This window comes from Typopeltis vanoorti, chromosome 3 (genome assembly GCF_054136105.1).
Source record: "Typopeltis vanoorti isolate ZY-2024b chromosome 3, IOZ_Tvanoo_1.0, whole genome shotgun sequence".
Lineage (NCBI taxonomy): Eukaryota > Metazoa > Arthropoda > Arachnida > Uropygi > Thelyphonidae > Typopeltis > Typopeltis vanoorti.
This window is the reverse complement of record NC_143551.1, coordinates 138,153,664-138,175,611: the sequence shown is the minus strand read 5'-3', so window position 1 is coordinate 138,175,611 and position 21,948 is coordinate 138,153,664. Positions and strand designations below refer to the sequence as shown.

Below are 21,948 nucleotides of genomic sequence, written 5' to 3'. Positions count from 1 at the left end.
CATTAAACTGCAGTGTTAATTTTCAGTTTTTGAAAACTGAAACAAACTTGATCAGATCATGAAATGTATGCAATAAAAGCTGTGATAATGTCCTTAAAATACTATTTTGATAGAAAACTTCAAAGTAGATAATATATTCTCAGATGCATTACTTGCCATTTCTGAAAGAAATCTTCACACCTATGGTATTTAAATACATGCTGCTGGCTGAAAATTTAAACTTTTGCATATTTTCTCATGACAAAATTTTTAGAGGTGGGGGAATTATTATATCAGAATATACTGAACCTTTCCTTGTAAAAAAAAGCTTTGGCTATATTACTACTTAGAATTATCACTAAATCCATTAGGTATCAGTTGTTTTGTCTGCTACAAGCATTCTCACACTCACAAAGAAACTCAAGTTGGTTATTTTGACCAGTACCACCTTAGTGATCTGATGTTTAATTCAACAACTTGATGCACTTGCCAACCATATTAGAAAATTGTAAAGAAAAAAAAAAACCTAATCTGTTGTATACAAATGACCTGTTTATGTCCATTTAACAGCAATACATTGTTTCATTTTATATTTAAAATTCATCTCACCTAGTACTGGGAAGCGGATGTAAGGCCTCCTCTAATGACATCATTTGGTATAAAAGGGTAACTCGATAAACAAGGAATGTGGCACACAAGAAAAGGATGACCAACCTGAAATGGCATTGAAGGATATTTCATTAACAAAAACAGTAAATTGTTATCTCCTATATACGACGCAGTTCAATTAGCTTTAAAAGATTTCTATACAGGTATCCCTTGCTTAATGCGAGATTTGATTAACGCGCCTTTAACCCTGTGGAGCTCGCAGCTGATCTGACAGATACATGCAAAATGTTTAACATAAATATTCTTACACAATTCAGTGTGTAGCTTGGAGGTCATGAGTAGCTGTGCATTCATATGTTATGAGTGATATTCCACACTGTTTTTTTGCTGTTAGTTTGGTTTAACACGTTATATAAAGATTTGTGATATTTGACAGTAAATTGTATCTGAGAGCTATCGCGACCTCCGATGTCAGTATAGTATGATTTAGTTTTTTTTTTTTTTTTTTATTCTTTGTTCAATAATTTCTAGATTGTAACTGAAAATAAATAAACCATCATGTATTACTGAAATAGAGAGCCAAAGGCTTATTTATCATACATGTCCTCTAGGAGATGTGCTTTACATTATGGAAAATACTAAGGAAAGTGATCTGGAGCTTACTCCACCTTTACGAGTTGCCCATAAGGTTGCTTATGCTTGCATCTGCCAAAACTTTTATAGTTTCTATATATTCAGCACAAAACTTTGTAGTTTCTATATTCGGCTATGAAATAATGTTGGATTCAATATCCACTTAATTTTTACTATCACGTATTATATTTGCAGCGTTTTTTCTTTATGTTTTATTGCTTGTTTGCCGAGATCTGGAGAGTCATTTTGCTTGTTATCATAGAATTTATGCCTATAAGGAAAAAAACTAAAACTGTTCAAACGACTCTTGATAACTTCTTTTGATAAAAAAAATTGCAGTAAATAATGTAAGTACAAGTATTTATTAAACATTACTTTGCATTCATTTTTTATCTTTCCTAAAAGAGTACCATACAAAACGAATTATTAATACAGTAATCGATCATGGACGAATTGTAATTTTTACCATTGATTATTAGATTTGATTTGATATACGCGGTAACATCGAGGGATTAATTAACTGCGTTAATCGAGGGATACCTATACAATCCTAATGGATTTTCACATGACATCTTGACATTGTTTATATATCTTAAACAAGATAATGCACAACCTATAACAATGATGCTGTGCACAGGCAAGAATAAGAGAAGAGAAATCCATTTATTTAAAGGAAATGTAGGTTAGTCAGTAGAGAATACTTCATGGAGAAAGCTGTAGCCAAGAATAGAGGTAGTCAGAATGAAAGAGGAGAGAGGTGTGTTCGAATAATTTGTGCTTTGACTATAGAAATGGTCAGACGCTTGTGTTTCAACAAGCTATAGAAAGCAGAATGATGAATGATAGTTTGGCTGCACAACACCCATGTGCCTATATAAAGTAACAGCAGAGACATAAGGCTGAAACAAACCATCTGCTAGATAGCAGATGAAGCAATCATTGAGAAAGGGACAATTGTTCAATCAGACTGCTCTTTATGCAGCATCAAGAAATTTTAAGGAGGTACTTGGTGCAGCACTCCAAACATGAAAACCATATTCTCAGGTTTATTGATTTGCAATTTGTAGAGAGTTAGTAGATGGAAAGTAGCATGTTGAGGAGAAAAGAATATTGAGATATTTAGAGACTCAGGAGGGAACTGGTGTGATGCATCATATATAATATAAAAGGAAAAACTAGAGGTAGATGCCAATCTGAGAACAGAGATTCGATCCTGTTTTGCAATTTGTATAATATCACATGGGTGAGGATATTAAGATCTTTTTGCATGAAGGCAGACTGTTTTGGTAACTGAAGGTTATCCTTACCCACTGGAGAATAACCCAAACGTCTGTTTAAGGTACAAATTGTAAACGTTTTTGAAGCTTAGAACTTGAGCACTGCAAAATTTGTCAAATGAGAGGCAGGAATAAAGTGTACCATCTTCAGCAAAACTATAGATAGGAGAAAGACGGATGACAAAACAGAGCCCTGGGGCACTCCTGGGATGAATGCTATCAAGAAATAAAGGAAATAAATGATATTCTGACAGAAATGGAAGGATACAATGTTTTTTGTGAGAACAGAAAAGGCACGCAGAGGGAGGAGGGATGATGGTAGGCAAATTATGGTCCCGCAAAGTGAAGATGCAAATATAAAGATATTGGTGACAATATGGTGTGAGATAAAGGTTGACAGGATGAGATGCTTAATTGGATGTTACTAGAGGCCAGGGAATGTGAGAACCAAAATGTATAGCCAAACTGGCACAGTGAGCAAAAGGAGTGATCATTACAGGATATTTTAATTATAATAATTCAATTAGAATGAAGAGGTGGCAAATTAATCTGAGTTATTGAGAAGCAACTATCATAGGCAGTAGGTAACAGAAGGCACATAAGGATCAAGTCTTAGATCTGATCATATCAGAGGATGTGATGTGATCATGAGGTGATCACTTGGGTGATGACTAGCCATATAAGATTTCTGTGAGGAAGCAATGTAGAATTTGGAGTGGTGGTGGGCAAGCATCTGAAGTTCAGAGGTCATGCTCCACAAGTTGTGAAGTCATCATATCAGATTATGGCAATAGTATGAACAATCTTAACATGCAGAAATAAGAGGTCCGGTGGCATTGTGCACCGATTTGGTCTCCTGGTTCCATGGTGATGAGGATAAATCAGAAAGGATCTAGAGAAGACTAACGTGGTAACTGGTCTTTGGGATATGAAGACAGATTGAGGGAATGCAGTTTGCAAAGCTGGGTGAATAAGAGGAAAAGAGAGAGAGGATATAAATGAGACATTTAAGTTGGTAAAGGTTTACCAACTTAAATTTAAGTTGTTACTGGGTTAATGTGGAAGAACTCATAAAATGGGTGAAGGGGATATTCATTAAAGCTGTTTATGGAGGGTATGAGCACAGGCATAAGGAGGTTCTTTGAATGGAGAGTGGATAACTGCTAAATAAGGCTTTCCTGTTTCTCCTCCATACAATTATCACCATTTCATCTGCCTGAAACGTTTTTGTTTGTCTGATTACAGTATCTATTATTTTATTTCCATCTTTGACAAAAATGAAGAGAATTTCAGACTTTTTTTTAAAATTTCAGGTCATATTACCTCTTATCTTTAATTCTGAATACTATAGGGTCTGTTTAAAGTTTATTTTTCACTTGGTTAGACTATAATAAATTTAGTTTAATCCTTTATCCAAGTGTGAGCAAACAAAGTTTGCGCCTGAAAATATCTTCAGGACTGGGGTAAGGTAGTACAACACCGAGCAACTCGTAGCAAAGGTGGACCAAGCTAACATTCTGGGCCTTGCTCCCACTGAAGAGACCTCAATAAAGGTCTAAACTAGTCTGGGTAGCAGCCCTTCCCTTAATGCATAACATTATACATATCCACAAGGAGATGTGTTTTGCATTATGGGAGATACTGAGATAGGAGTGATGTTAGCTTGGTCCACCTTTGCTACGAGTTGCACTACCTTACCCCAGTCCTGAAGATATTTTCAGGCACAAACGTTGTTTGCTCATACTTGGATAAAGGATTAAACTAAATTTAATATAGGATCTGTGTTTTATGCTATATACTCATTTTATATTATGATGGATAGCTGATCTAGTACATCTTTTTGATTTACATAATTTGCTTTTCTTCATCATTTAGATGCGATTTTAACTTTTTTTTCTTTATGTTGCTCCCACTCACGAAAGGTCATTTGCAAACCTATAATACTTTTTGTACCATGGGTGGACTAAGGATTTTTTTTTTTGTTCTATTTTTATCAATTTTATATCATAAGTTTCGGCTCTGGGTTAGTCCTAAGGGGATGGAAAGAGGGAAAAATAGTTCTGTTAAAGAGGCTCCAAGACTGATATTGATATACTGATTGGTCAGTAATTTTCTGAGTCATTGTCATAGTGCAGAAGTTGAGCATAAGAATGTGCATAAAATACCTGTGTTGGTACCACTGGTAATGAATCAGAATGAGATAGTATAAAATGTCAAGATAGCAGTGGGCTTAAGGGGCTTTTCCACTTTATGTACACTAATGCATTTGGAACAAGGGGGGGTTACCATTGGTTAGTTCATCCTGGAGAAAGGTTATTGGCATTAGTGAGACATAGCTAACAGAAGATATAGTTAGTGGGATAGAATGTGAAGAGTATAGTGTGTTCATTGAAGACAGAGAAAAGAATAGGGGAGGAGTGTTACTGATGAACTGCAACCAAAGAGTACAAGTTCAACTGCAGGTCAGTAAAAATAGCACATTTGAGGTTATCTGATGTGAGACAGACACCAGCAGAAAAAATATACAGTTGGATGCTTTTATAGACCAGGAGATGGAAAGGATGATGGGGATAGTTTACATCAGTAAATAAGCTCAATGAGTGGAGGGCAGATAATTATTATGGGGGGATTTCAACTATGAGAACATAGACTGGAAGGGAAGGAGGAGAGGAGATATATGAGAAGGAAATGGAATTTATTATACTAAGGAATAATTACCTGAGGCAGAATATGATGAAATATACTAGGGGTTTGAGAGTGCTGATCTAGTAAATGCATCAGAGAATTTGTCTATAACCAATATGAGCATGTTGTCACCAACTATGAGTGTGATCATATGGTCTTGACCTGGGAGGTGGCTAAATGCATTGAATTTTCAGTTAAGACAGGGTATATATGGAATGATAGGGCTGGAGTATGACAAGCTTAGGAGATTGCTTGGATCAGTGCCATGGCATGTGAAACTGCAAGGGCTGGATATTGAAAATGCATGGGAAGTATGGTAAAGGAGTGTTTGAGGAGGTTGGATGCAGACTGCATCCAACTCAACTGTTACTGTATTATAAAATGTGAGAAAGTTACTGAAGCATGACCTACCCTTCACAAAACAGTGTTCTCCCTTCCCCCCCCAATAGAGTATCCTATTTCCATATATCCATGTATTTTGCTCTTGATCCACTTAAATAATAATGATACCTTGACAATGACTCTTGATATGCTGATTGGTCAGTAATTTGCTACACCAGTCTTAGAGCCTCCTTTGTGCAATGGAACTATTTTCCCCTCTTTCCATCCCCTTGGAACTAACCCAGAGCAGAGACTTAGATTAAACGATGTGGTCAAAGGCAATGTCAATTCCCTAGAATCTTCACATAAAACTTGAGATGGTATACCATCTAATCCCATAACTATATTCACATCAAGGTTCTGTAATATGCTATGCACATTCATTTCATTTACCTCAGTTATTTGGCATTTTGGGAAAAGGAGAATGGATATCAGTTTGTGGTGAAGTGTAAGGTTATGTATTTTGCAGTGAAAAGATTACCAGCTGTATACCACATTGACGGAACTGAACTCCAGGAAATTGACAAATATAAGTCTTTGCCTCTCTTATTACTGAAATATCTCCACTTGGATGATACCCTCTTACAAAGTGATAACTTAGTAATTCTATTTCGACTGATTCAGTTACCTCCCTGCCATTGGTATTCATTAAAATCATTCTGCAATAAACATTCTTCCTTTTACTTTGCAACATATTGAAAGAACTTTTCAGGATTATCTTTGAACTGCACTGCTAATTTCCTTTCATGCTCTGCTTTTGCCTTTCTTACCACACTGATTAGCCTGTGCTTTGTACTGCTCATGTGCTTGCTTGCCACCTTGAATTCCCTTCACAAATTTCTATTTTTTGTAGCTCCAGCTTAATGATATTCATCCATTTAATTACCACTGTTTGCTGATGATGCAAAATTAGGTAGAGCAATAGTTAATACAGATGTTAAAATTTTGCAGGATGATTTGGATAGACTGGCATTTTGGACAAAGAAGAATGGATATCAGTTTAGTGTGGAAAGTGTAAGGTTATGTATTTTGGAGTGAAAAAGATTACCAGCTGTATACCACACTGATGAAATGTACTCCAGGAAATTGACAAAGCCAGAGATCTGTGAGTGTTCATGCCTCTAATCTTTCTCAGGATTCTCATATCTGCAGTCTCTAGTCTTTGATCAAGTGTTTTACTTCTGACCCAGCTCTCAGATCCATAAGCTAAAACTGGTTTGAACACTGTCTTGTATACAGCTAATTTAGTGTTCTTACTCATTTCTCTCTTATTCCATATGAATTTATTCAGTTGACTACCATACCAACTTTGTTGATTCTGTTGTCTATTTCCATATTTAATTTACCATCTGTACAAAAAATCGTGCCTAAGTAGCTGAAACGTTTTACTTGTTCCACAGGTTCTCCATTTACAACACGGTTGACATTTTCAACGATTCTGGTATTTATTTATTTTTAACATTTATATTATAATAAATTACAAAAATGTAATTTATTATAACATTTTTTAAGTTATTAAATACATCTGTTTTATGTTAAGATCATTTTACACTACAAGTGCAGAAAACCTAACCTGTATATCCCTCATAACTTCTGACACTAACATGTATAGATGTATGCTCACATGGTGAAACAATCACTGAGGACTGTTATAATTTAAGATGTGTGTAGCAGAGAGGAAATTATGAGGGGGGGGGGGCATTGCTAGAAACTGTAAGGAAGGTGCGAGGAGTAGGCTCTTTACATGGAGTGGAATGCATTGTCTGCTTGTGTTGTGAATGTAGAAACCTGAATCAGTTTCAGGTTTCTACATCCAATGTTCCGATAGGTGGTGCCTGTAAATAAGTTTCATTAAACTTGTGCTCCCGAATTTTATCGTAATTGCAAGTATCTTTTTGTGCAAAATAACCAGTAAAGGGAATTCAGAGGGTACGAAGGAGCCAGTTACTTCTACACAACTCTTAAGTACCCATTCATATCAGTTATTTTTCGATTAAAAAAACAGCCATATGAAAGTGCCCGAGATGCCTACCATGCGAAGTAATGATGGTGGCAACAAAGGCCAACAATGAAAGATTACTTCGAGTCCTGTCAACGTAGCGCAGCCGATAGCCAACAAACCGAAAGACAATACGAAGTACCGCAGTTGTGAAACCAAAGTTACCGAAAGGAAAAAAGGTATATCGTGCAGCTTCTGTTACAACTGGCTACATACTTCCTGCGTGAAAATAGATGAATCATGCTCAAGTTTTTTTTATCGAACTGAACCAGCCTTTTTTCTGTTCGATGTGCCTTCCTTCTGTTAAACAGTGCTGAACCTAGGCAAATGAGTTGAAAATCTCGAACACCTTAATAACATGATCAATACTTTCTCATCCAAAATCCGAAAGTTGGAAACAAAGCTCAAGATACTCTATGACCAGCAGCCGATCGCAAGTGCATCTGTACCTGCTAACGAACTCCGTGATTTAATTGCATCAATGGTACACGTCACTCGAGGCTAAAAACAGGAGACCTCAACAGCGTTATTCTGAACTTTCCGGAGGAAAAACAGTAAATCTTTAAAAGAAGAAGTTAGCAAAATAGCAGGTGAATGCAACTTTGATCCCAGGAATATCATCAAATGTCATCGATTCGGTTCCACAAACAAAAGAAAGGCAGAAACGAACTTTCCGCTTCTCGTGAAAGTGATCTGTGATACACCGACAAACACTTCCAAATTAACAACGCCGATAAATAGCAAGCTAAAGGACAGCTGGCCCCAATCGTGTATATGTGCTCGACCTGACTTAACCTTTGAACAAAGACGCCAACTCCAAAGACAGCTAGAAGAAAAACGCCAAAATGGAGACAACAGCTGGACCATAGACTACAAACAAACCAAACTAGTGCAAAAACCAAGTGATGCCACTAGTAGCCACCAAGGAGACTGGTATGCAGGCACTGCATAGGAAACGTGCAAGACCCTTGCGGTCAAAGCCATGCCCCACAGACCCTTGCATTTCCACTACACCAACATCCGTAGTCTCAATTCCAACCTTAATAGCGTTCACTATCATCTGCAGTCAACCAAACCCCACCTACTCTTCTTAACAGAAACTCAAATTTCACTTTTTCAAATCCATCTCAACCATCCAAACTATTCACTATTTAACTCCTTTCGACCCAAGGGTGGTGTGTGCATATATCTGCTCTGACATACCCTGCCAGAGAGCAACCAACCTAGAATTGCCCAACTTTGACCTTCTTTGGCTAAAAATATCCCCCCCCCCCCACTCAGTCAAATTCATCTGCTGTCTCTATCGCTCTCCCAATACCACCAACCACTTCGAGCTCTTTAATTTCCTCTCCTCAAAAGTTGATTCCCTCAAGTCCCACTATCCTAATAGTGAAATCATCCTCCTAGGTGATTGTAATGTCCATAACACCAACTGGCCTCTTCCAGTTGTACAGATCCCGCTGGCAGAGATGCTGAAATATTTGCCATCACCAACGACCTTACACAAATTGTTCACAAGCTGACCAGAATACCAGATAATCCAAATCACTCCCCAAATACCCTAGATCTCTTCCTTACCAATGACCCTTCCAAATATACAGTGAATGTAGTGAGCTCCCTGAGTAATTCTGACCACAACCTAGTGCTCATCTCCTGCCCCATGCAACAACGCTTACAGAATACCAGATAATCCAAATCACTCCCCAAATACCCTAGATCTCTTCCTTACCAATGACCCTTCCAAATATACAGTGAATGTAGTGAGCTCCCTGAGTAATTCTGACCACAACCTAGTGCTCATCTCCTGCCCCATGCAACAACGCTTACACAGTCACAAGAGTAGTTTGGCATTATAACAGTGTCAAATGGCCTGCAATAGCCTACGAGACTACTATGTTTCATTCCCATGGTTGGACTATTGTTTGCAGTCTTCTAATCCACACATATGCAGTGAACACATCAACAAAATAATCCTCACTGGCATGATAACATACATTCCACACACCACTCTGAACTGGTGTACTCTATCCAAACCTGGTTCGCCGAAAGATGTGCCAAGGCTGTACAAATAAAAATGCAGGCATACCACAACTGGCTCAAATGAAGAACTCTATCCTCCTTCAGTGCCTATACTGAAGCCTGAAACAGATGCAGGAAACTTGCAGCATGTCCTAGCAGTAGCCATGCCTTTTGGTCTCTTGCCAAAGCAATCGGTCGCAACTTTTGCCCTACACTACTCCCACCCCTATCATACCCAGATGGCTCAATTGCAACATCACCCACAGAAAAAGCTAATCTCCTGTCTTCACACTTTGCCTCCAATGCATGCATAACTGACAATGCCCCCCCCCCCCCCCAAGTCATTCCAACTGCCCAACATACAATGCCCCCTGTATCCTTTTGCCAGAAAGAGATCATATACCGGTTGTCAAAATTAGAGAGAGACAAAAAAGCCCCTGGCCCTGATGGTATTCCTCCAATTGTCCTGAAGGTCTGTGCAGCAGAACTGACTCCTATCCTATGCCGTCTGCACACACACTCTCCTACTCCACTGGTATATATCCCAAAGCTTGGAAATTAGCCTATATTCAACCCATTCCCAAAAAAGGGTGACAAGTCACTGCCATCTAACTACTGCCCTATCTTACTCACCTCAATCCTATCTAAAGTGATGGAGAAAACCATCAATTCTCAACTCCTACTCTACCTCGAAGGTACCCAGCTATTAAGCGACCACCAGTACGGATTCTGTCGATGCCGATCAACAGGTGATCTGCTCACATATATCACCCATCTCTGGACATATGCCATGGAAAAATTTGGCAAATCCCAAGTAGTTGCACTTGACATCTCTAAGGCCTTTGACCGGGTCTAGCACAAAGGCTCTCTAAGCAAACTTCCATCATTTGGACTGTCTCAGGACTTCTGCAGATGGATTGCCAGTGTCCTGTCTGGATGCACACTATGTGTAATGGTAGATGGCTCCCTATCCTCCCACTATCCAACTAATGCTGGGGTCCCACAAGGTTCAGTTCTCTCACCGACCCTCTTCCTTCTATACATCAATGACCTACTTCAGTTGATCTCCAACCCAATACACAGTTTTGCAGATGACAGCACATTGCACTCCTCCCTTTCATTTGATAAACCGTACCCTACACAACTCACTTCAACCCGCAAAACATCAACCACAACTTCCCCTAATGCAGACCTCCAAAACATCCTCCGATGGGGCTCTGATAACCTCGTCAAATTCAACACTAGTAAAACCCAGTTCTGTCTTATTTTCTGCAAAAAAGAACCCTTTTTCCCCAGTATTATTTTTGATAACACTCAAATTCCCAGACAAGATGAAATTTCTTTTCTCGGAATTCCCATGACATCAGGCCTCTCCTGGCATAAACACATCACAACCATTGCATCCTCAGCTTCCAAAAAACTAGGCTCTCTCTTTCGCTCAAGACGTTACTTTACTTCAAAACAGCTGTTAACCTTATATCGCAAATCTGCCCAGCTATCAAATACTGTTCGCACATTTGGAGTGGGGTCCCTAAAAGCTCCCTCAAAATGCTTGACTCAATACAGAGGAGAGCAATTAGACTGATAAATAATCCATCTCTTACCGACTCACTCCCCCCCACTTTCACATGGACGTTTAGTCTCTGCAATTTGTATATTCTACAAATATTTTCATGGAAAATGCTCATCCGAAACATCAATAATTCCGCCACTCTGTACTAAACCCATTGGAACACGTACAGCTACTTCCCAACATCCCTTCACAGTACACCTTGAAACCCACAGAACAAGTTTCTTTTCCTCCTCCTCCATCCCTGCTACTGCTGTACTGTGGAACAGTCTGCCCCCTGATGTATTTCCTAGGAAAACTATATACAGGCTTTTAAATCGAATGTTAACAAGTTCCTCTTTTCCCATCCCACTATCCATATACAGTACTAAAGTACTATAGGTTGACCAGCCAATCTCTCGTATATGGGCCCAACATAAAAAAAAAACAAAACAAAAAAACGTTTTTAAGGCAGAGCTGGATGAGCATTGTGTGCAATAGCACGTTGAGTTTCTGACTCCATAGAGGCCAGATGTTAATAATTTTTAGTTATACAAATCCAATATACATACAATAGAAACAAAATTATGATGTAAATTTTCAATGATAAAAAAGCGAGACAAATGAAAATGTTTTGGTTAGGAAGAAGTTAGTTTGGTGAAATCAGGTTCTAGATTCGTTATTTTCATCTGTAGATAAGGCTCTTTATGTTAAGACCATTTTATACCACAAGTGCAGAAAACCTAACTTTACATGCGTAACCTGTACATCGATCATAACTGCTGACAAACATGTATAGACGTACACACCCGTGGTGAAACAATTGCTGAGGACATTATAATTTAAAATGTGTATAGCAGAGTGGAGTAGTGCTCTCCTGTGATGAGTCCTTGGATTCCTTGGAGGAGTCATGTAATAATGAAATGTCAATGATTTTGAAATTTAGCAGTTTTGACAGCATGGTTCTATTTGAATTTAAAAATTTTTATGCAAACAGTTCAAAACCATGTACTAGGAACATCATCGTGCTGTCAAGATGCCACCCTAACACAGATCAGTCAATACATGCCAAGAGACATTTTGTTTAAAACTTCCTTTAGATTTAGTTATTTAAAAATTAATTATAGAATAGACTTGCACTTATCTGCAAACATAAATATTTACCATCAAATTATACATTCCTTACCAACCCAAAGAATATTATGCTGTGTAAAGGCCAAGTATTGCTCATTTTTTATGAAACACATGTTAGATGTAAATACTGGCAAGCCTGTAGAGATGTTTAACAAGAAGTGCTTTTGTTCCTTGTTCATGACTGGGAGAAGGCACAAGCATCAACACTTAAAGAAATGCTGGCATAAATTGTGGCTTCTTGACGTTTGCCAACATTTTCATCAAGAGAATTATCAATGATTTTACAGGATTTTTAGTAAAAAAATATTTTTTATTAAAAATTTTTGTGAACATGACATGTTCACAAAAATTTCTGTTGAAACATCACAAATGTGATGTTTCAACAGAAATTTACAGATCTGCAGAATTTTCTAGGATTTTGGTTTGTTGTCTCAGCAAATCTCCTTTCATATGCCAATTTCTCTTCCTAAGCTTACTCAACATCCCAGTCTATACCCAATGTTTTTCTCCACAGCTACTGCACAATTTCATAATTCATTGATTTTTCCCCCCCACCATTTATCTTCCTAAGTTTAGAAATACAATTTGACATTACCATCATCAGTAATTAAGTCCAAGTTATTACTGATTTCACCCCTGCCCAGTGGCGGCCCATGAAGCTCTAAGTGAGGGTGCTGCCTATACAAAATAATTTTAAAAAAATTCTTTTTTTCCTAATATTTTGTATAGGCAGCACCCCCACTTAAAGCTTCACGGGCTGCCACTGCCCCTGCCCCCAATTTTCACTGATCATACCACAAGTCACCAACTTGTTTCTTCAGCTAGTCATAGTCTCCTGCTATATAATTCCACATATCATTTGTTCCATGAAGTATGCACTTGACTAGCTAGTTCCATGTCAAAATTACATGACCACACTTACCAACTAGCAGCATTTCTGTTATCACTATATGAGACATTAAAATCTAACATTTGTATCCTGTGTGTACTACTTCCCGTTATACGAGGTAGTTATCCTAAACCACTCAAAGGACTTTCTACTAATGACATTATTTCCTACTTGCAATCAACTATGGAAACAGTTATCCATTATCACCTGTGTCACTAAACAGATATCTAACAGGCAAGTCATATCTGTCTGACATTTCAGTTTGTGTAAATCACCTGGAGTAAAAAAAAGATTAAAAAATAAGCGAGTTTTATGCAAAATCTGAATTTTAAAATCTTGCTGAAATAACACTTTTGATTCAAAGAGTAATTATTCAAAAAATAAACTAAGATAGCACAATAAAAGTTGTTTTTGTATATAATGTTTTCAATATTTTATATTTTCAAAGGCAATACTGAAGGGGATATAGAACCTAGCTGTTTGTTTAACAAACATTCAACAGCTTATAAACTGATTGCAACAACTGCCTATAATAAATTTAGTTTAATCCTTTATCCAAGTGTGAGCAAACGAAGTTTGTGCCTGAAAGTATCTTCAGGACTGGGGTAAGGTGGTACAACACTGGGAAACTCGTTGCAAAGGTGGAGCAAGCTAACATCACTCCTATCTCAGTATCTCCCATAATGCAAAACACATTTCCTTGTGGATATGTATAATGTTATGCATTAAGGGAAGGGCCACTACCCAGAATAGTTTCGACCTTTCAACATCTTTCTCTAAATCCAGAGTAATTTAATAAAAAAGTGGCACACCGTTTTGGTAACTCCTATAGGTAGAGATGACCTTGCTAATGCTTCTGCCTGGTATCTCCACTTAGGCCTGGCTCCCACTGAAGAGACCTCAATAAAGGTTGAAACTAGTCTGGATAGTGGCCCTTCCCTTAATACATAACATTATACATATCTGCAAGGAAATGTGTTTTGCATTATGGGAGATAATGAGATAGGAGTGATGTTAGCTTGCTCCACCTTTGCAAAGAGTTGCCCAGTGTTGTACCACCTTACCCCAGTCCTGAAAATATTTTCAGGCACAAACTTTGTTTGCTCACACTTGGATAAAGGATTAAACTAACTTATTATAGTCTAACCAAGTGAAAAATAGACTTGCAACAACTGCTTGCTTCCTATTGCAATTATAAGATCATGTTCGAGTTATAAAATTTTGTTTTACTATGCATAAATATCTTCACTCAGTGCAACCATTTCCAACAATAAATATTTTTTTTTTAAAATTATTAATTGTTTGTAATATTACTTTTTTTGCCCACATTCTATGAAAGCATGTCATTGAGACTGCTTCTGAACTTTTTTTTTACAAGAAAATTCCAAAAGAAATTTAAAGTGGCATTCCACAATACAAAGGATGCAATATTACTAGAATTACTATTAATTATAATAATTGTAATCAGGATGGTCAAGTGAGCTCTACTGTAATGCATAACAGCTTGCCATGCACAGGTTTAAAATAGAAATCACTAAGACATTTTATTATCAGTTGTTAGTTGATAAAAGATAGTTTTATATAATGTTCTAGTAATTAGGATTAGTAAAAGATATTAAACTTATTTTATTGGAACAATAGATTAAAAAAAAAAAAAACTCACAGAATTGTGGATACAAGAAGTAGAAGCGTGGCCCTAGGAAGTCTGCAACAAAGCAGAATCAAACCTATTTAGGATTTTAAACAAATTCTGAATTTAATGAATAATTTAAAAAGTATATGTTCTAGAAAGTGAGCAGAAATCTTACCTTCTAATCCCAGTAACTGCTTCCTCCACTTTGGCAGAACACTCTAGAATGCAAAAGAAACTTAGTGGAATATGCTAATAAACATGTTAGACATAGCATATAACTTGCTTTACTATCTTCCAACTGCATTCAAGTTTTATGAATGATTTATGGCAGAGAATCAAGCCAAACTTTGCATATACCTGTTAAGACGTCATACTTGTCAAGGATTTAGGCCTAGAGTGGCCTGTTTCGGCCTTAGAAGTTATCGTTGAATCTCTTAAGAGGACGTCCTGTTTTTCTTTTCCTAGTGGTATGTAGTCTTTCTGTTTTCATTCTTTCAACGTGTTCTATCTATTTATGTTTATATTTTTTAATTTGTTCTATTACCGATTTCTGGTTTAATCCTTTCGTAATTTCTTAATTTCTTTTGTGATCGAATATGGTATACTTTGCAGTTTTTCTCAAACTTCATTTCAGCTGGCCCCACATAATTTAACTATTCAGTTCCCACCCATGCATTTTTTGTTTTTAAATCGCCACTATCTGTGAACAGCTCCTGAGTGTCTTCTCATTCTGTCTTACTGAAATGAAACTATGTTTGAAGATCAGTTTTTAATTATGAACCACATTTCCATCTATGCCACTACGTAAGAACTAGTTTAACCTTTTAACTTTCTAATCAATTTCTCACATTCCTCCACTTCACTGAAACTATTCCGTGAATCTAGTAGAAATAATTAACACCTTATACACAGGAACCACTATTTCCTTGTTCTCCATAAGCATATCCGGTTGCTATAATTCAGTCCTTTTTAAAAAATTAAAAAGGACTTCCTCATACCACATACACCATTATATGAAACTATTGTGAATATCATTATTAACCTCCCTACTGGCGAGGTGGAAGAAATAGCAAGATCAAATTGCACTTCTTATCCATGTTATTCAACGGGTGTTACAGAATCATATCCAGATTTAGCTGGACGTCTACAGATGTCATGGCCGGTTGGGGGGGGGGGGGGGGTAACAGAAATGAATGCGAAATGTGTTCCATCCATTTATGTCTATATTTTTTAATTTTTTTTTTCTATTATTATTGATTCCTGGTTTAATTCTTTCATAATTTCTTCGTTTTCTTTTGTGATCAAATATAGTATACTTTGCAGTTTTTCTCATAAACTTCATTTCAGCTGGCCTAACATAATTCAACCATTCAGTTCCTACCCAAGCATTTTTTTTTTTTAATCACCACCGTCTGTGAACAGCTTTTTAACAGTCCTTTTTAAACAATTAAAAAGGACTTCCTCATGCCACACATACACACCATTACATGAAACTATTGCAAATATTATTAACAGAAATGAATGTCATCACATATTTGCCAACTGCTTCAGTGCCTTATGGAATATATTAATAGATTATCCATAAGGCACTAAAGCAGTTAAGTTGAAAATTAGTGGTAAATATGTTTTCCACTTCACATTTACAGCATTAAATGTTCCACTATTAAAGCAGAATTATCTTTGCCATGTCCTAATTTTCTTCAAACCATGGTTTTGTGATGTGTTATTGTGTCAGAAAAGGGTGGTCTCACAGAATAATATATTTAGGATATAAAGAATTACACAGGCCACCAATGTATGACCTAACAGTCATGATTTCATGCGCCATAGCCAATAAATGTAATCCATGCCATAAAAAAAAAAAGCAAAATTCTCAACAATAGTACACTACCATCCATGCCAACTTCATTATGGACAATGCACTTGGGCTAAAAAAAAAGTTCTCCATGCATCCTCCATATTCAAAGATTCATCTGATTAGCACATGGCATGATTCACTGCTCCACAACACCAATCTCTACTACTCTACAGTTTAGGCCTTGGCTCTTGCTAACTGACAGTGTAAGTACTGTTATCAAAATACTTACCAGCTCATACATACAAATTAACAGAATTGCAGCTGTTGTGGAAAGAATCTTAGTGGCTTGCATCTCCAAACACTGATTCTCAATGGTCTGAGAGAAAGAAGAGGAATCCAACCTTCAAGGCATGCCAGCTTTTGTCAGTCATTATTTTAGGCCAAGCAGTTTATATTATCTAGGTAACACAAAAACTATTATATTATTTGAACTTTTTCGCTGTTTGCACTCTCAACAACCCATTCAAGTAATGTGCTCCATGGTCTAACTGCCCTCCATGCAAAAAAAGCCATTTCCCCCCCCCCACACACACACTGTTATAACATTTTCAGGGATGACCTCTTCGTATGCTTTTCCTTATTCTACAATATGAAAAACTCCAGTGCCAGTCTCATAAATACCTCAACAGTTTGTTTTAAACTCTCAATCATGCCACCTCTTTGTCTTCCATCCAGTAAGCTCTGCAGTTTGCATAACCTCAGTCTATCCCCATAAATAAATAATATCAGGACTGTAGTTTTCTGCTTCTACATTCCCTCCAAGGTTACTTCATCCCCTTCAAATCCTAGTGACCAGATCTGAGCACAATTTGTGTGGTCTAATCAAGGCTTTATAGAACAGAACTACCACCATTATTTTTGCTTGTCCTTTCTGAGGATGCTTTCACCACATGGTATATTGTCTAAACTTTAAATTACTATTCACCCTCATACTCCAAGATCTCTTGCCTCCTCCACTTTATCAACAGAGTATGCAGCCTCCCATCAGCAGGTCCCATATTTAAAGACTATACATTAAAACGAATTCACTTACTTTCATACATTCACCTACTTTCCCAGCTTACTCAGTCCTCCTGAAGAAACTATATCAGCATTATTACTAATACCCCCCCCCCCCTTGCAAAATGAATTTGCAAAATCCAAACATGTTAGCAAAGTTAGTCCTCAACTTATGATGGGGTTCTGCTCTGATGTTATCATAAGTTGCAGAAGTCAAAAATCCTATATGAACCATAAGAATGCTAAAATGAGGTCTGTTATATTTTTAACCAATTTTACTCTTTATAGAATATAATACAATAGAAAATAAGACAATGTACAAATTATAACTTAAACTTTCTGTACTGTATTTATTGAAGTAATGTACTGTAATAAATAATGAAACATGAATGTACAGTGCTGTGAAATAATCAGATGGAAACATAGAGCAATAGTAATTTTTCAAAGTATTTTCAGGACTGGTAAAGGTGGTATGACTTCACATCACTTGCTTTAGTATCCCATAATGCAAAGCATATCTCCTTGCAGACAAGTATAATGCTATGCATTATGGAAAGGGTCACTACCCAGACCAGTTTCGACCTTTATTGAAGTGTCTTCAGTGGGAGCCAGACCCAGAGGTGATACCAAGGTTGAAGTAATGCAGAAGTCATATTTTTTTATATATGAGTTGCCCAAAGGTATCACACCTTATTATAATACCCTGAATTAGAAATAGTTGTTGAAAGTTTTTCCACTTGCTTATACTATAATAAGGTGTGACACTTAACAAGCAAAAAAATTTTTGCTCGTTGTCAGTGCCTGCGTGCATTTATCATAGTTTTATGTTCCCATGAAGATGGCGATGTAACATTGCTGAAATATAGGAAGTATCGATTAAAGTTTTCTTTTAAAGAATATTTAGTATACATTGTAATTTCCTGAAATAATTTAATAGTTAAAGAACTCCAAGGATACTTGGAAGGTCATGGGAGCATAAGTGCCTGTTAAAACCACTGATGGTAAAAACTTGATTATTCTATTACCCTGCTGAACTTCAAATTTTAGCATTTTCTTCTTTGTAAGCTCAACTATAATTAAGATAGTTAAAGCAGTTTACTTACTCAAGAATTATATTTCAAAAGTAAGGTTTAAATAGTATTCAAAATATTGCAATTCATCTTCATTACTAGGCAGAAATACTTGCATGTAACAATGTCAAGGTAGCAATATCACTTCATAATGAGATCACCAACCATGCAAAGAACCTTCTGCTCACACCCTCATACAGTTTCCAGGGATGGCATCTTGTTCTACCCCTCCCATTCTATGAAAAATGCCCTCCATGTCAAGATAACCCCTGACCAACTAATGTCTCATCATATTCCCCACCTTCCTATTCATGAGAATTTGCATTCTTTCAATTTGTCTTCATACCTCACATTCCAAAAACCACTAACCACCTTTGTGAATCTTCAATGGATTCTTTCTAACATATCCTCATCACCATGAAAACCTAGTAACCAAATCTGTGCCCAATAATCCATATGAGGCCTGAATAACACCTTATACAATGGAATCATAACTTTATTTCAGCATGTCAGGGTCCTATGCATCATTGCCATCATCCAATGTGATAACTTCAAAACTTGTGCAATGTGGCCCCTGAATTTCAAATCCTTGTCCACTACCACTCTGAGATCTCTCATCTCCTCTACCTCCTTTAAAGTTTTGCCACCAAGTCATTCATCCAAAGTGTAAGGCAATTTTATTTTACACTTTGCAACATTTAACTAATAATTCCACTTATCTGCCCATTCATACAATTTATTTCAGTCCTCGTATAAGGCCATAACATCTGCTTGATTCTGCATTGCTCTCCCCAATTTTGCATTATCTGCAAACAACTACATATAACCAATTAAACCCATTCCGATATCATTAATATACAAATTGAACAACAATGGCCCCAATACAATTGCAAAGCCTGTGACACACCACTAGTGACTTTTGGTTTTGGGGATACTGCATCTTCTTAGTTTTGATATACTGCATCTGACAACCAGTCACTGATCCAACTCAGAAAAGTGTTATCCAATCCCATCAGTTTCAATTTATTTAACAGTCTGTCGTGTGGCAGTCTATCAAAAGCTCTTGCAAAAATCTAAGTATACCACTGTATATGAATCTCCCATGTCCAAGGTATTCGTCACCAAGTTAGTAAAACATGTTCTCCCTTTAACAAACCCATGCTGATAACCACAGAGAATATACTTCCTGCATGCTCCCAATTAAGTTATCCTCTCCTATGTCCTACACTTAATTTTTTATGATTTCACCCTGATAAGGATGAAACACCCTTATAAACCATTCACTGAATACCTCATATGACTTCTGTAGCAGTTACCATTCTACCATTTTTATCCCTTAAATCTTATCATAATAATTTTTCCTTCTCCTTACCACATATTTGTAAAATTCTAGGGTTTTTCTTGGCCTGATTTGCTAATTTCTGTTTAAACTGTAGTTTTGCTGTTCTTACTAACTGAGTCATCTTCTTAGCCTGATCTTTATACTCCTCATGCAATTGATTGCCACCATTATTCATCTTGTGTTGCTTCCACAGTATCTTCTTTTATTTCATGCTTAATCCCTTTATTCATTGCATAACTATAGATATTTACATTTTTTTTATGTAAATATTTCATCTTATATATCATAAGACATCAGTACAACTATCGAACAACAGAAAAGAATTGAATCCAAAAAACAGTAGTGCACATGCTCAAATTGGAATCTATGTATACAGTCACATGTTCATGGATTAAAAATATCAACTCATTGTTACTTACAAACCCATCAACCAAATTCACAACTTGTTACTTTCTCCAAAAGAAACTCTCATTAATGATGTTACCTGGTGTATACGAAGTACCATGTTCATGTAACTTTTCTTACTTTGGACAAACAGGAAGATCTATAAATAAATGCATCTCTGAACATCAAAGACTACATCAAACCTTGCAAATCTGGCATTGCACAATAGGGGCATTATATCAAGCAATATTTAGTCTTTATTTGAGTTGTAATTCAGCAGTTAGAATTGAAGGAGGTGCAGGAAGATGGTTTAATGTTAATCTAGTGTCAGACAAAGATGTACATTATCTCTTCTCTTATTCATTACGTATATTGGATCGCATTATGAAGGAAAACAGTATTAAACCTGATATCAAAATTGGAGATGTTAATGTCAGCTCTTTGCTTTATGCAGACGATGTTATACTTCTAAATAAATCAGCTACAAGTCTGCAAGATTCCCTGACTAAATTGAATAACTGTTGTAACAGATATGGTATGAAGGTCAGCAATAACAAGACAAACCCAATGAAAATAGGCAGATGCATTGAAAATATCAACTGTATTGTGAATGGAGAACCTGTGGAACAAGTAAAACATTTCAGCTACTTAGGCACGATTTTTAGTGAAGATGGTAAATTAAATATGGAAATAGACAACAGAATCAAAGCTGGTATGGTAGGAAGTCATTTGAATACATTTATATGGAATAAGAGAGAAATTAGTCAAAACACTAAATTAGCTGCATACAAGGCAGTGTTCAAACCAATTTTAACTTATGGATCTGAGAGCTGGGTTAGAAATAAAACACTTGACCAAAGACTAGAGACTGCAGATAGGAGAGTCCTGAGAAAGATTGAGGGTGTGAACAGATGGCATCAATAGCAATATCATATTAAAAACAAGGATATTAGGAAAGAACTTGACATTGTCAACATCCAGGAATGTGTTAGCAGAGCTAATCTCAGGTGGTATGGTCATTTAAACAGAATGGGCGAGGAAAGATTAGCAAAAGAAGTGTTCTCTGCCAGGTTGACAGGAAAAAGACCCAGAGGAAGACCAAGATACAGGTATCAAGATAACATCTGATAATGTTAGAGTCTTACAGGTAACAGATTGATTTGGAGGAAAATTGTAGATAGGAAGTTAGTACAACATGAAAAATTTACATCATTACTATCATGTCCTGTACATGGCAGGAATTTCATGATGGAATCAAACTCTAACCACAGGATCCAATGCGAAATGCTAAGCTACTGCACAGATCCATATACAAACATGAACATTTATATAAAAGAAAGTGCTGAAGCCTTACTTCATAGACCTAATTTTAATCTGAATGACTGTCACACTATTCCAAAATGAGTGGGAAATTGTTATCCTCAATTGTATTAAATAGTTATCTGTTATATTTTAATTTTATTCCAATGGTTTTAATCCATGAACACGTGACTATACGTAGAGGGATT

At 36.6% G+C, this 21,948-nt stretch overlaps 1 protein-coding gene across 7 annotated transcripts in view; it reads right to left on the bottom strand.

Annotated features, from left to right (window-relative positions):
* LOC150108596 (uncharacterized) overlaps window positions 1-21,948 on the bottom strand; it is a 220,890-nt gene that overhangs the window by 19,888 nt on the left and 179,054 nt on the right. For 4 of the 7 annotated variants that reach the window (XM_090416039.1, XM_090416038.1, XM_090416041.1 and 1 more), the window contains 3 exons: window positions 14,963-15,005; window positions 14,818-14,859; window positions 589-693 (listed from right to left, as the gene is read on the bottom strand). In XM_090416039.1, coding sequence (XP_090272165.1) covers window positions 589-693; window positions 14,818-14,859; window positions 14,963-15,005 — 190 coding nt within the window. The remainder of the gene's footprint in view (window positions 1-588; window positions 694-14,817; window positions 14,860-14,962; window positions 15,006-21,948) is intronic. The other 3 variants (XM_090416042.1, XM_090416043.1, XM_090416045.1) reach the window with 2 other exon arrangements.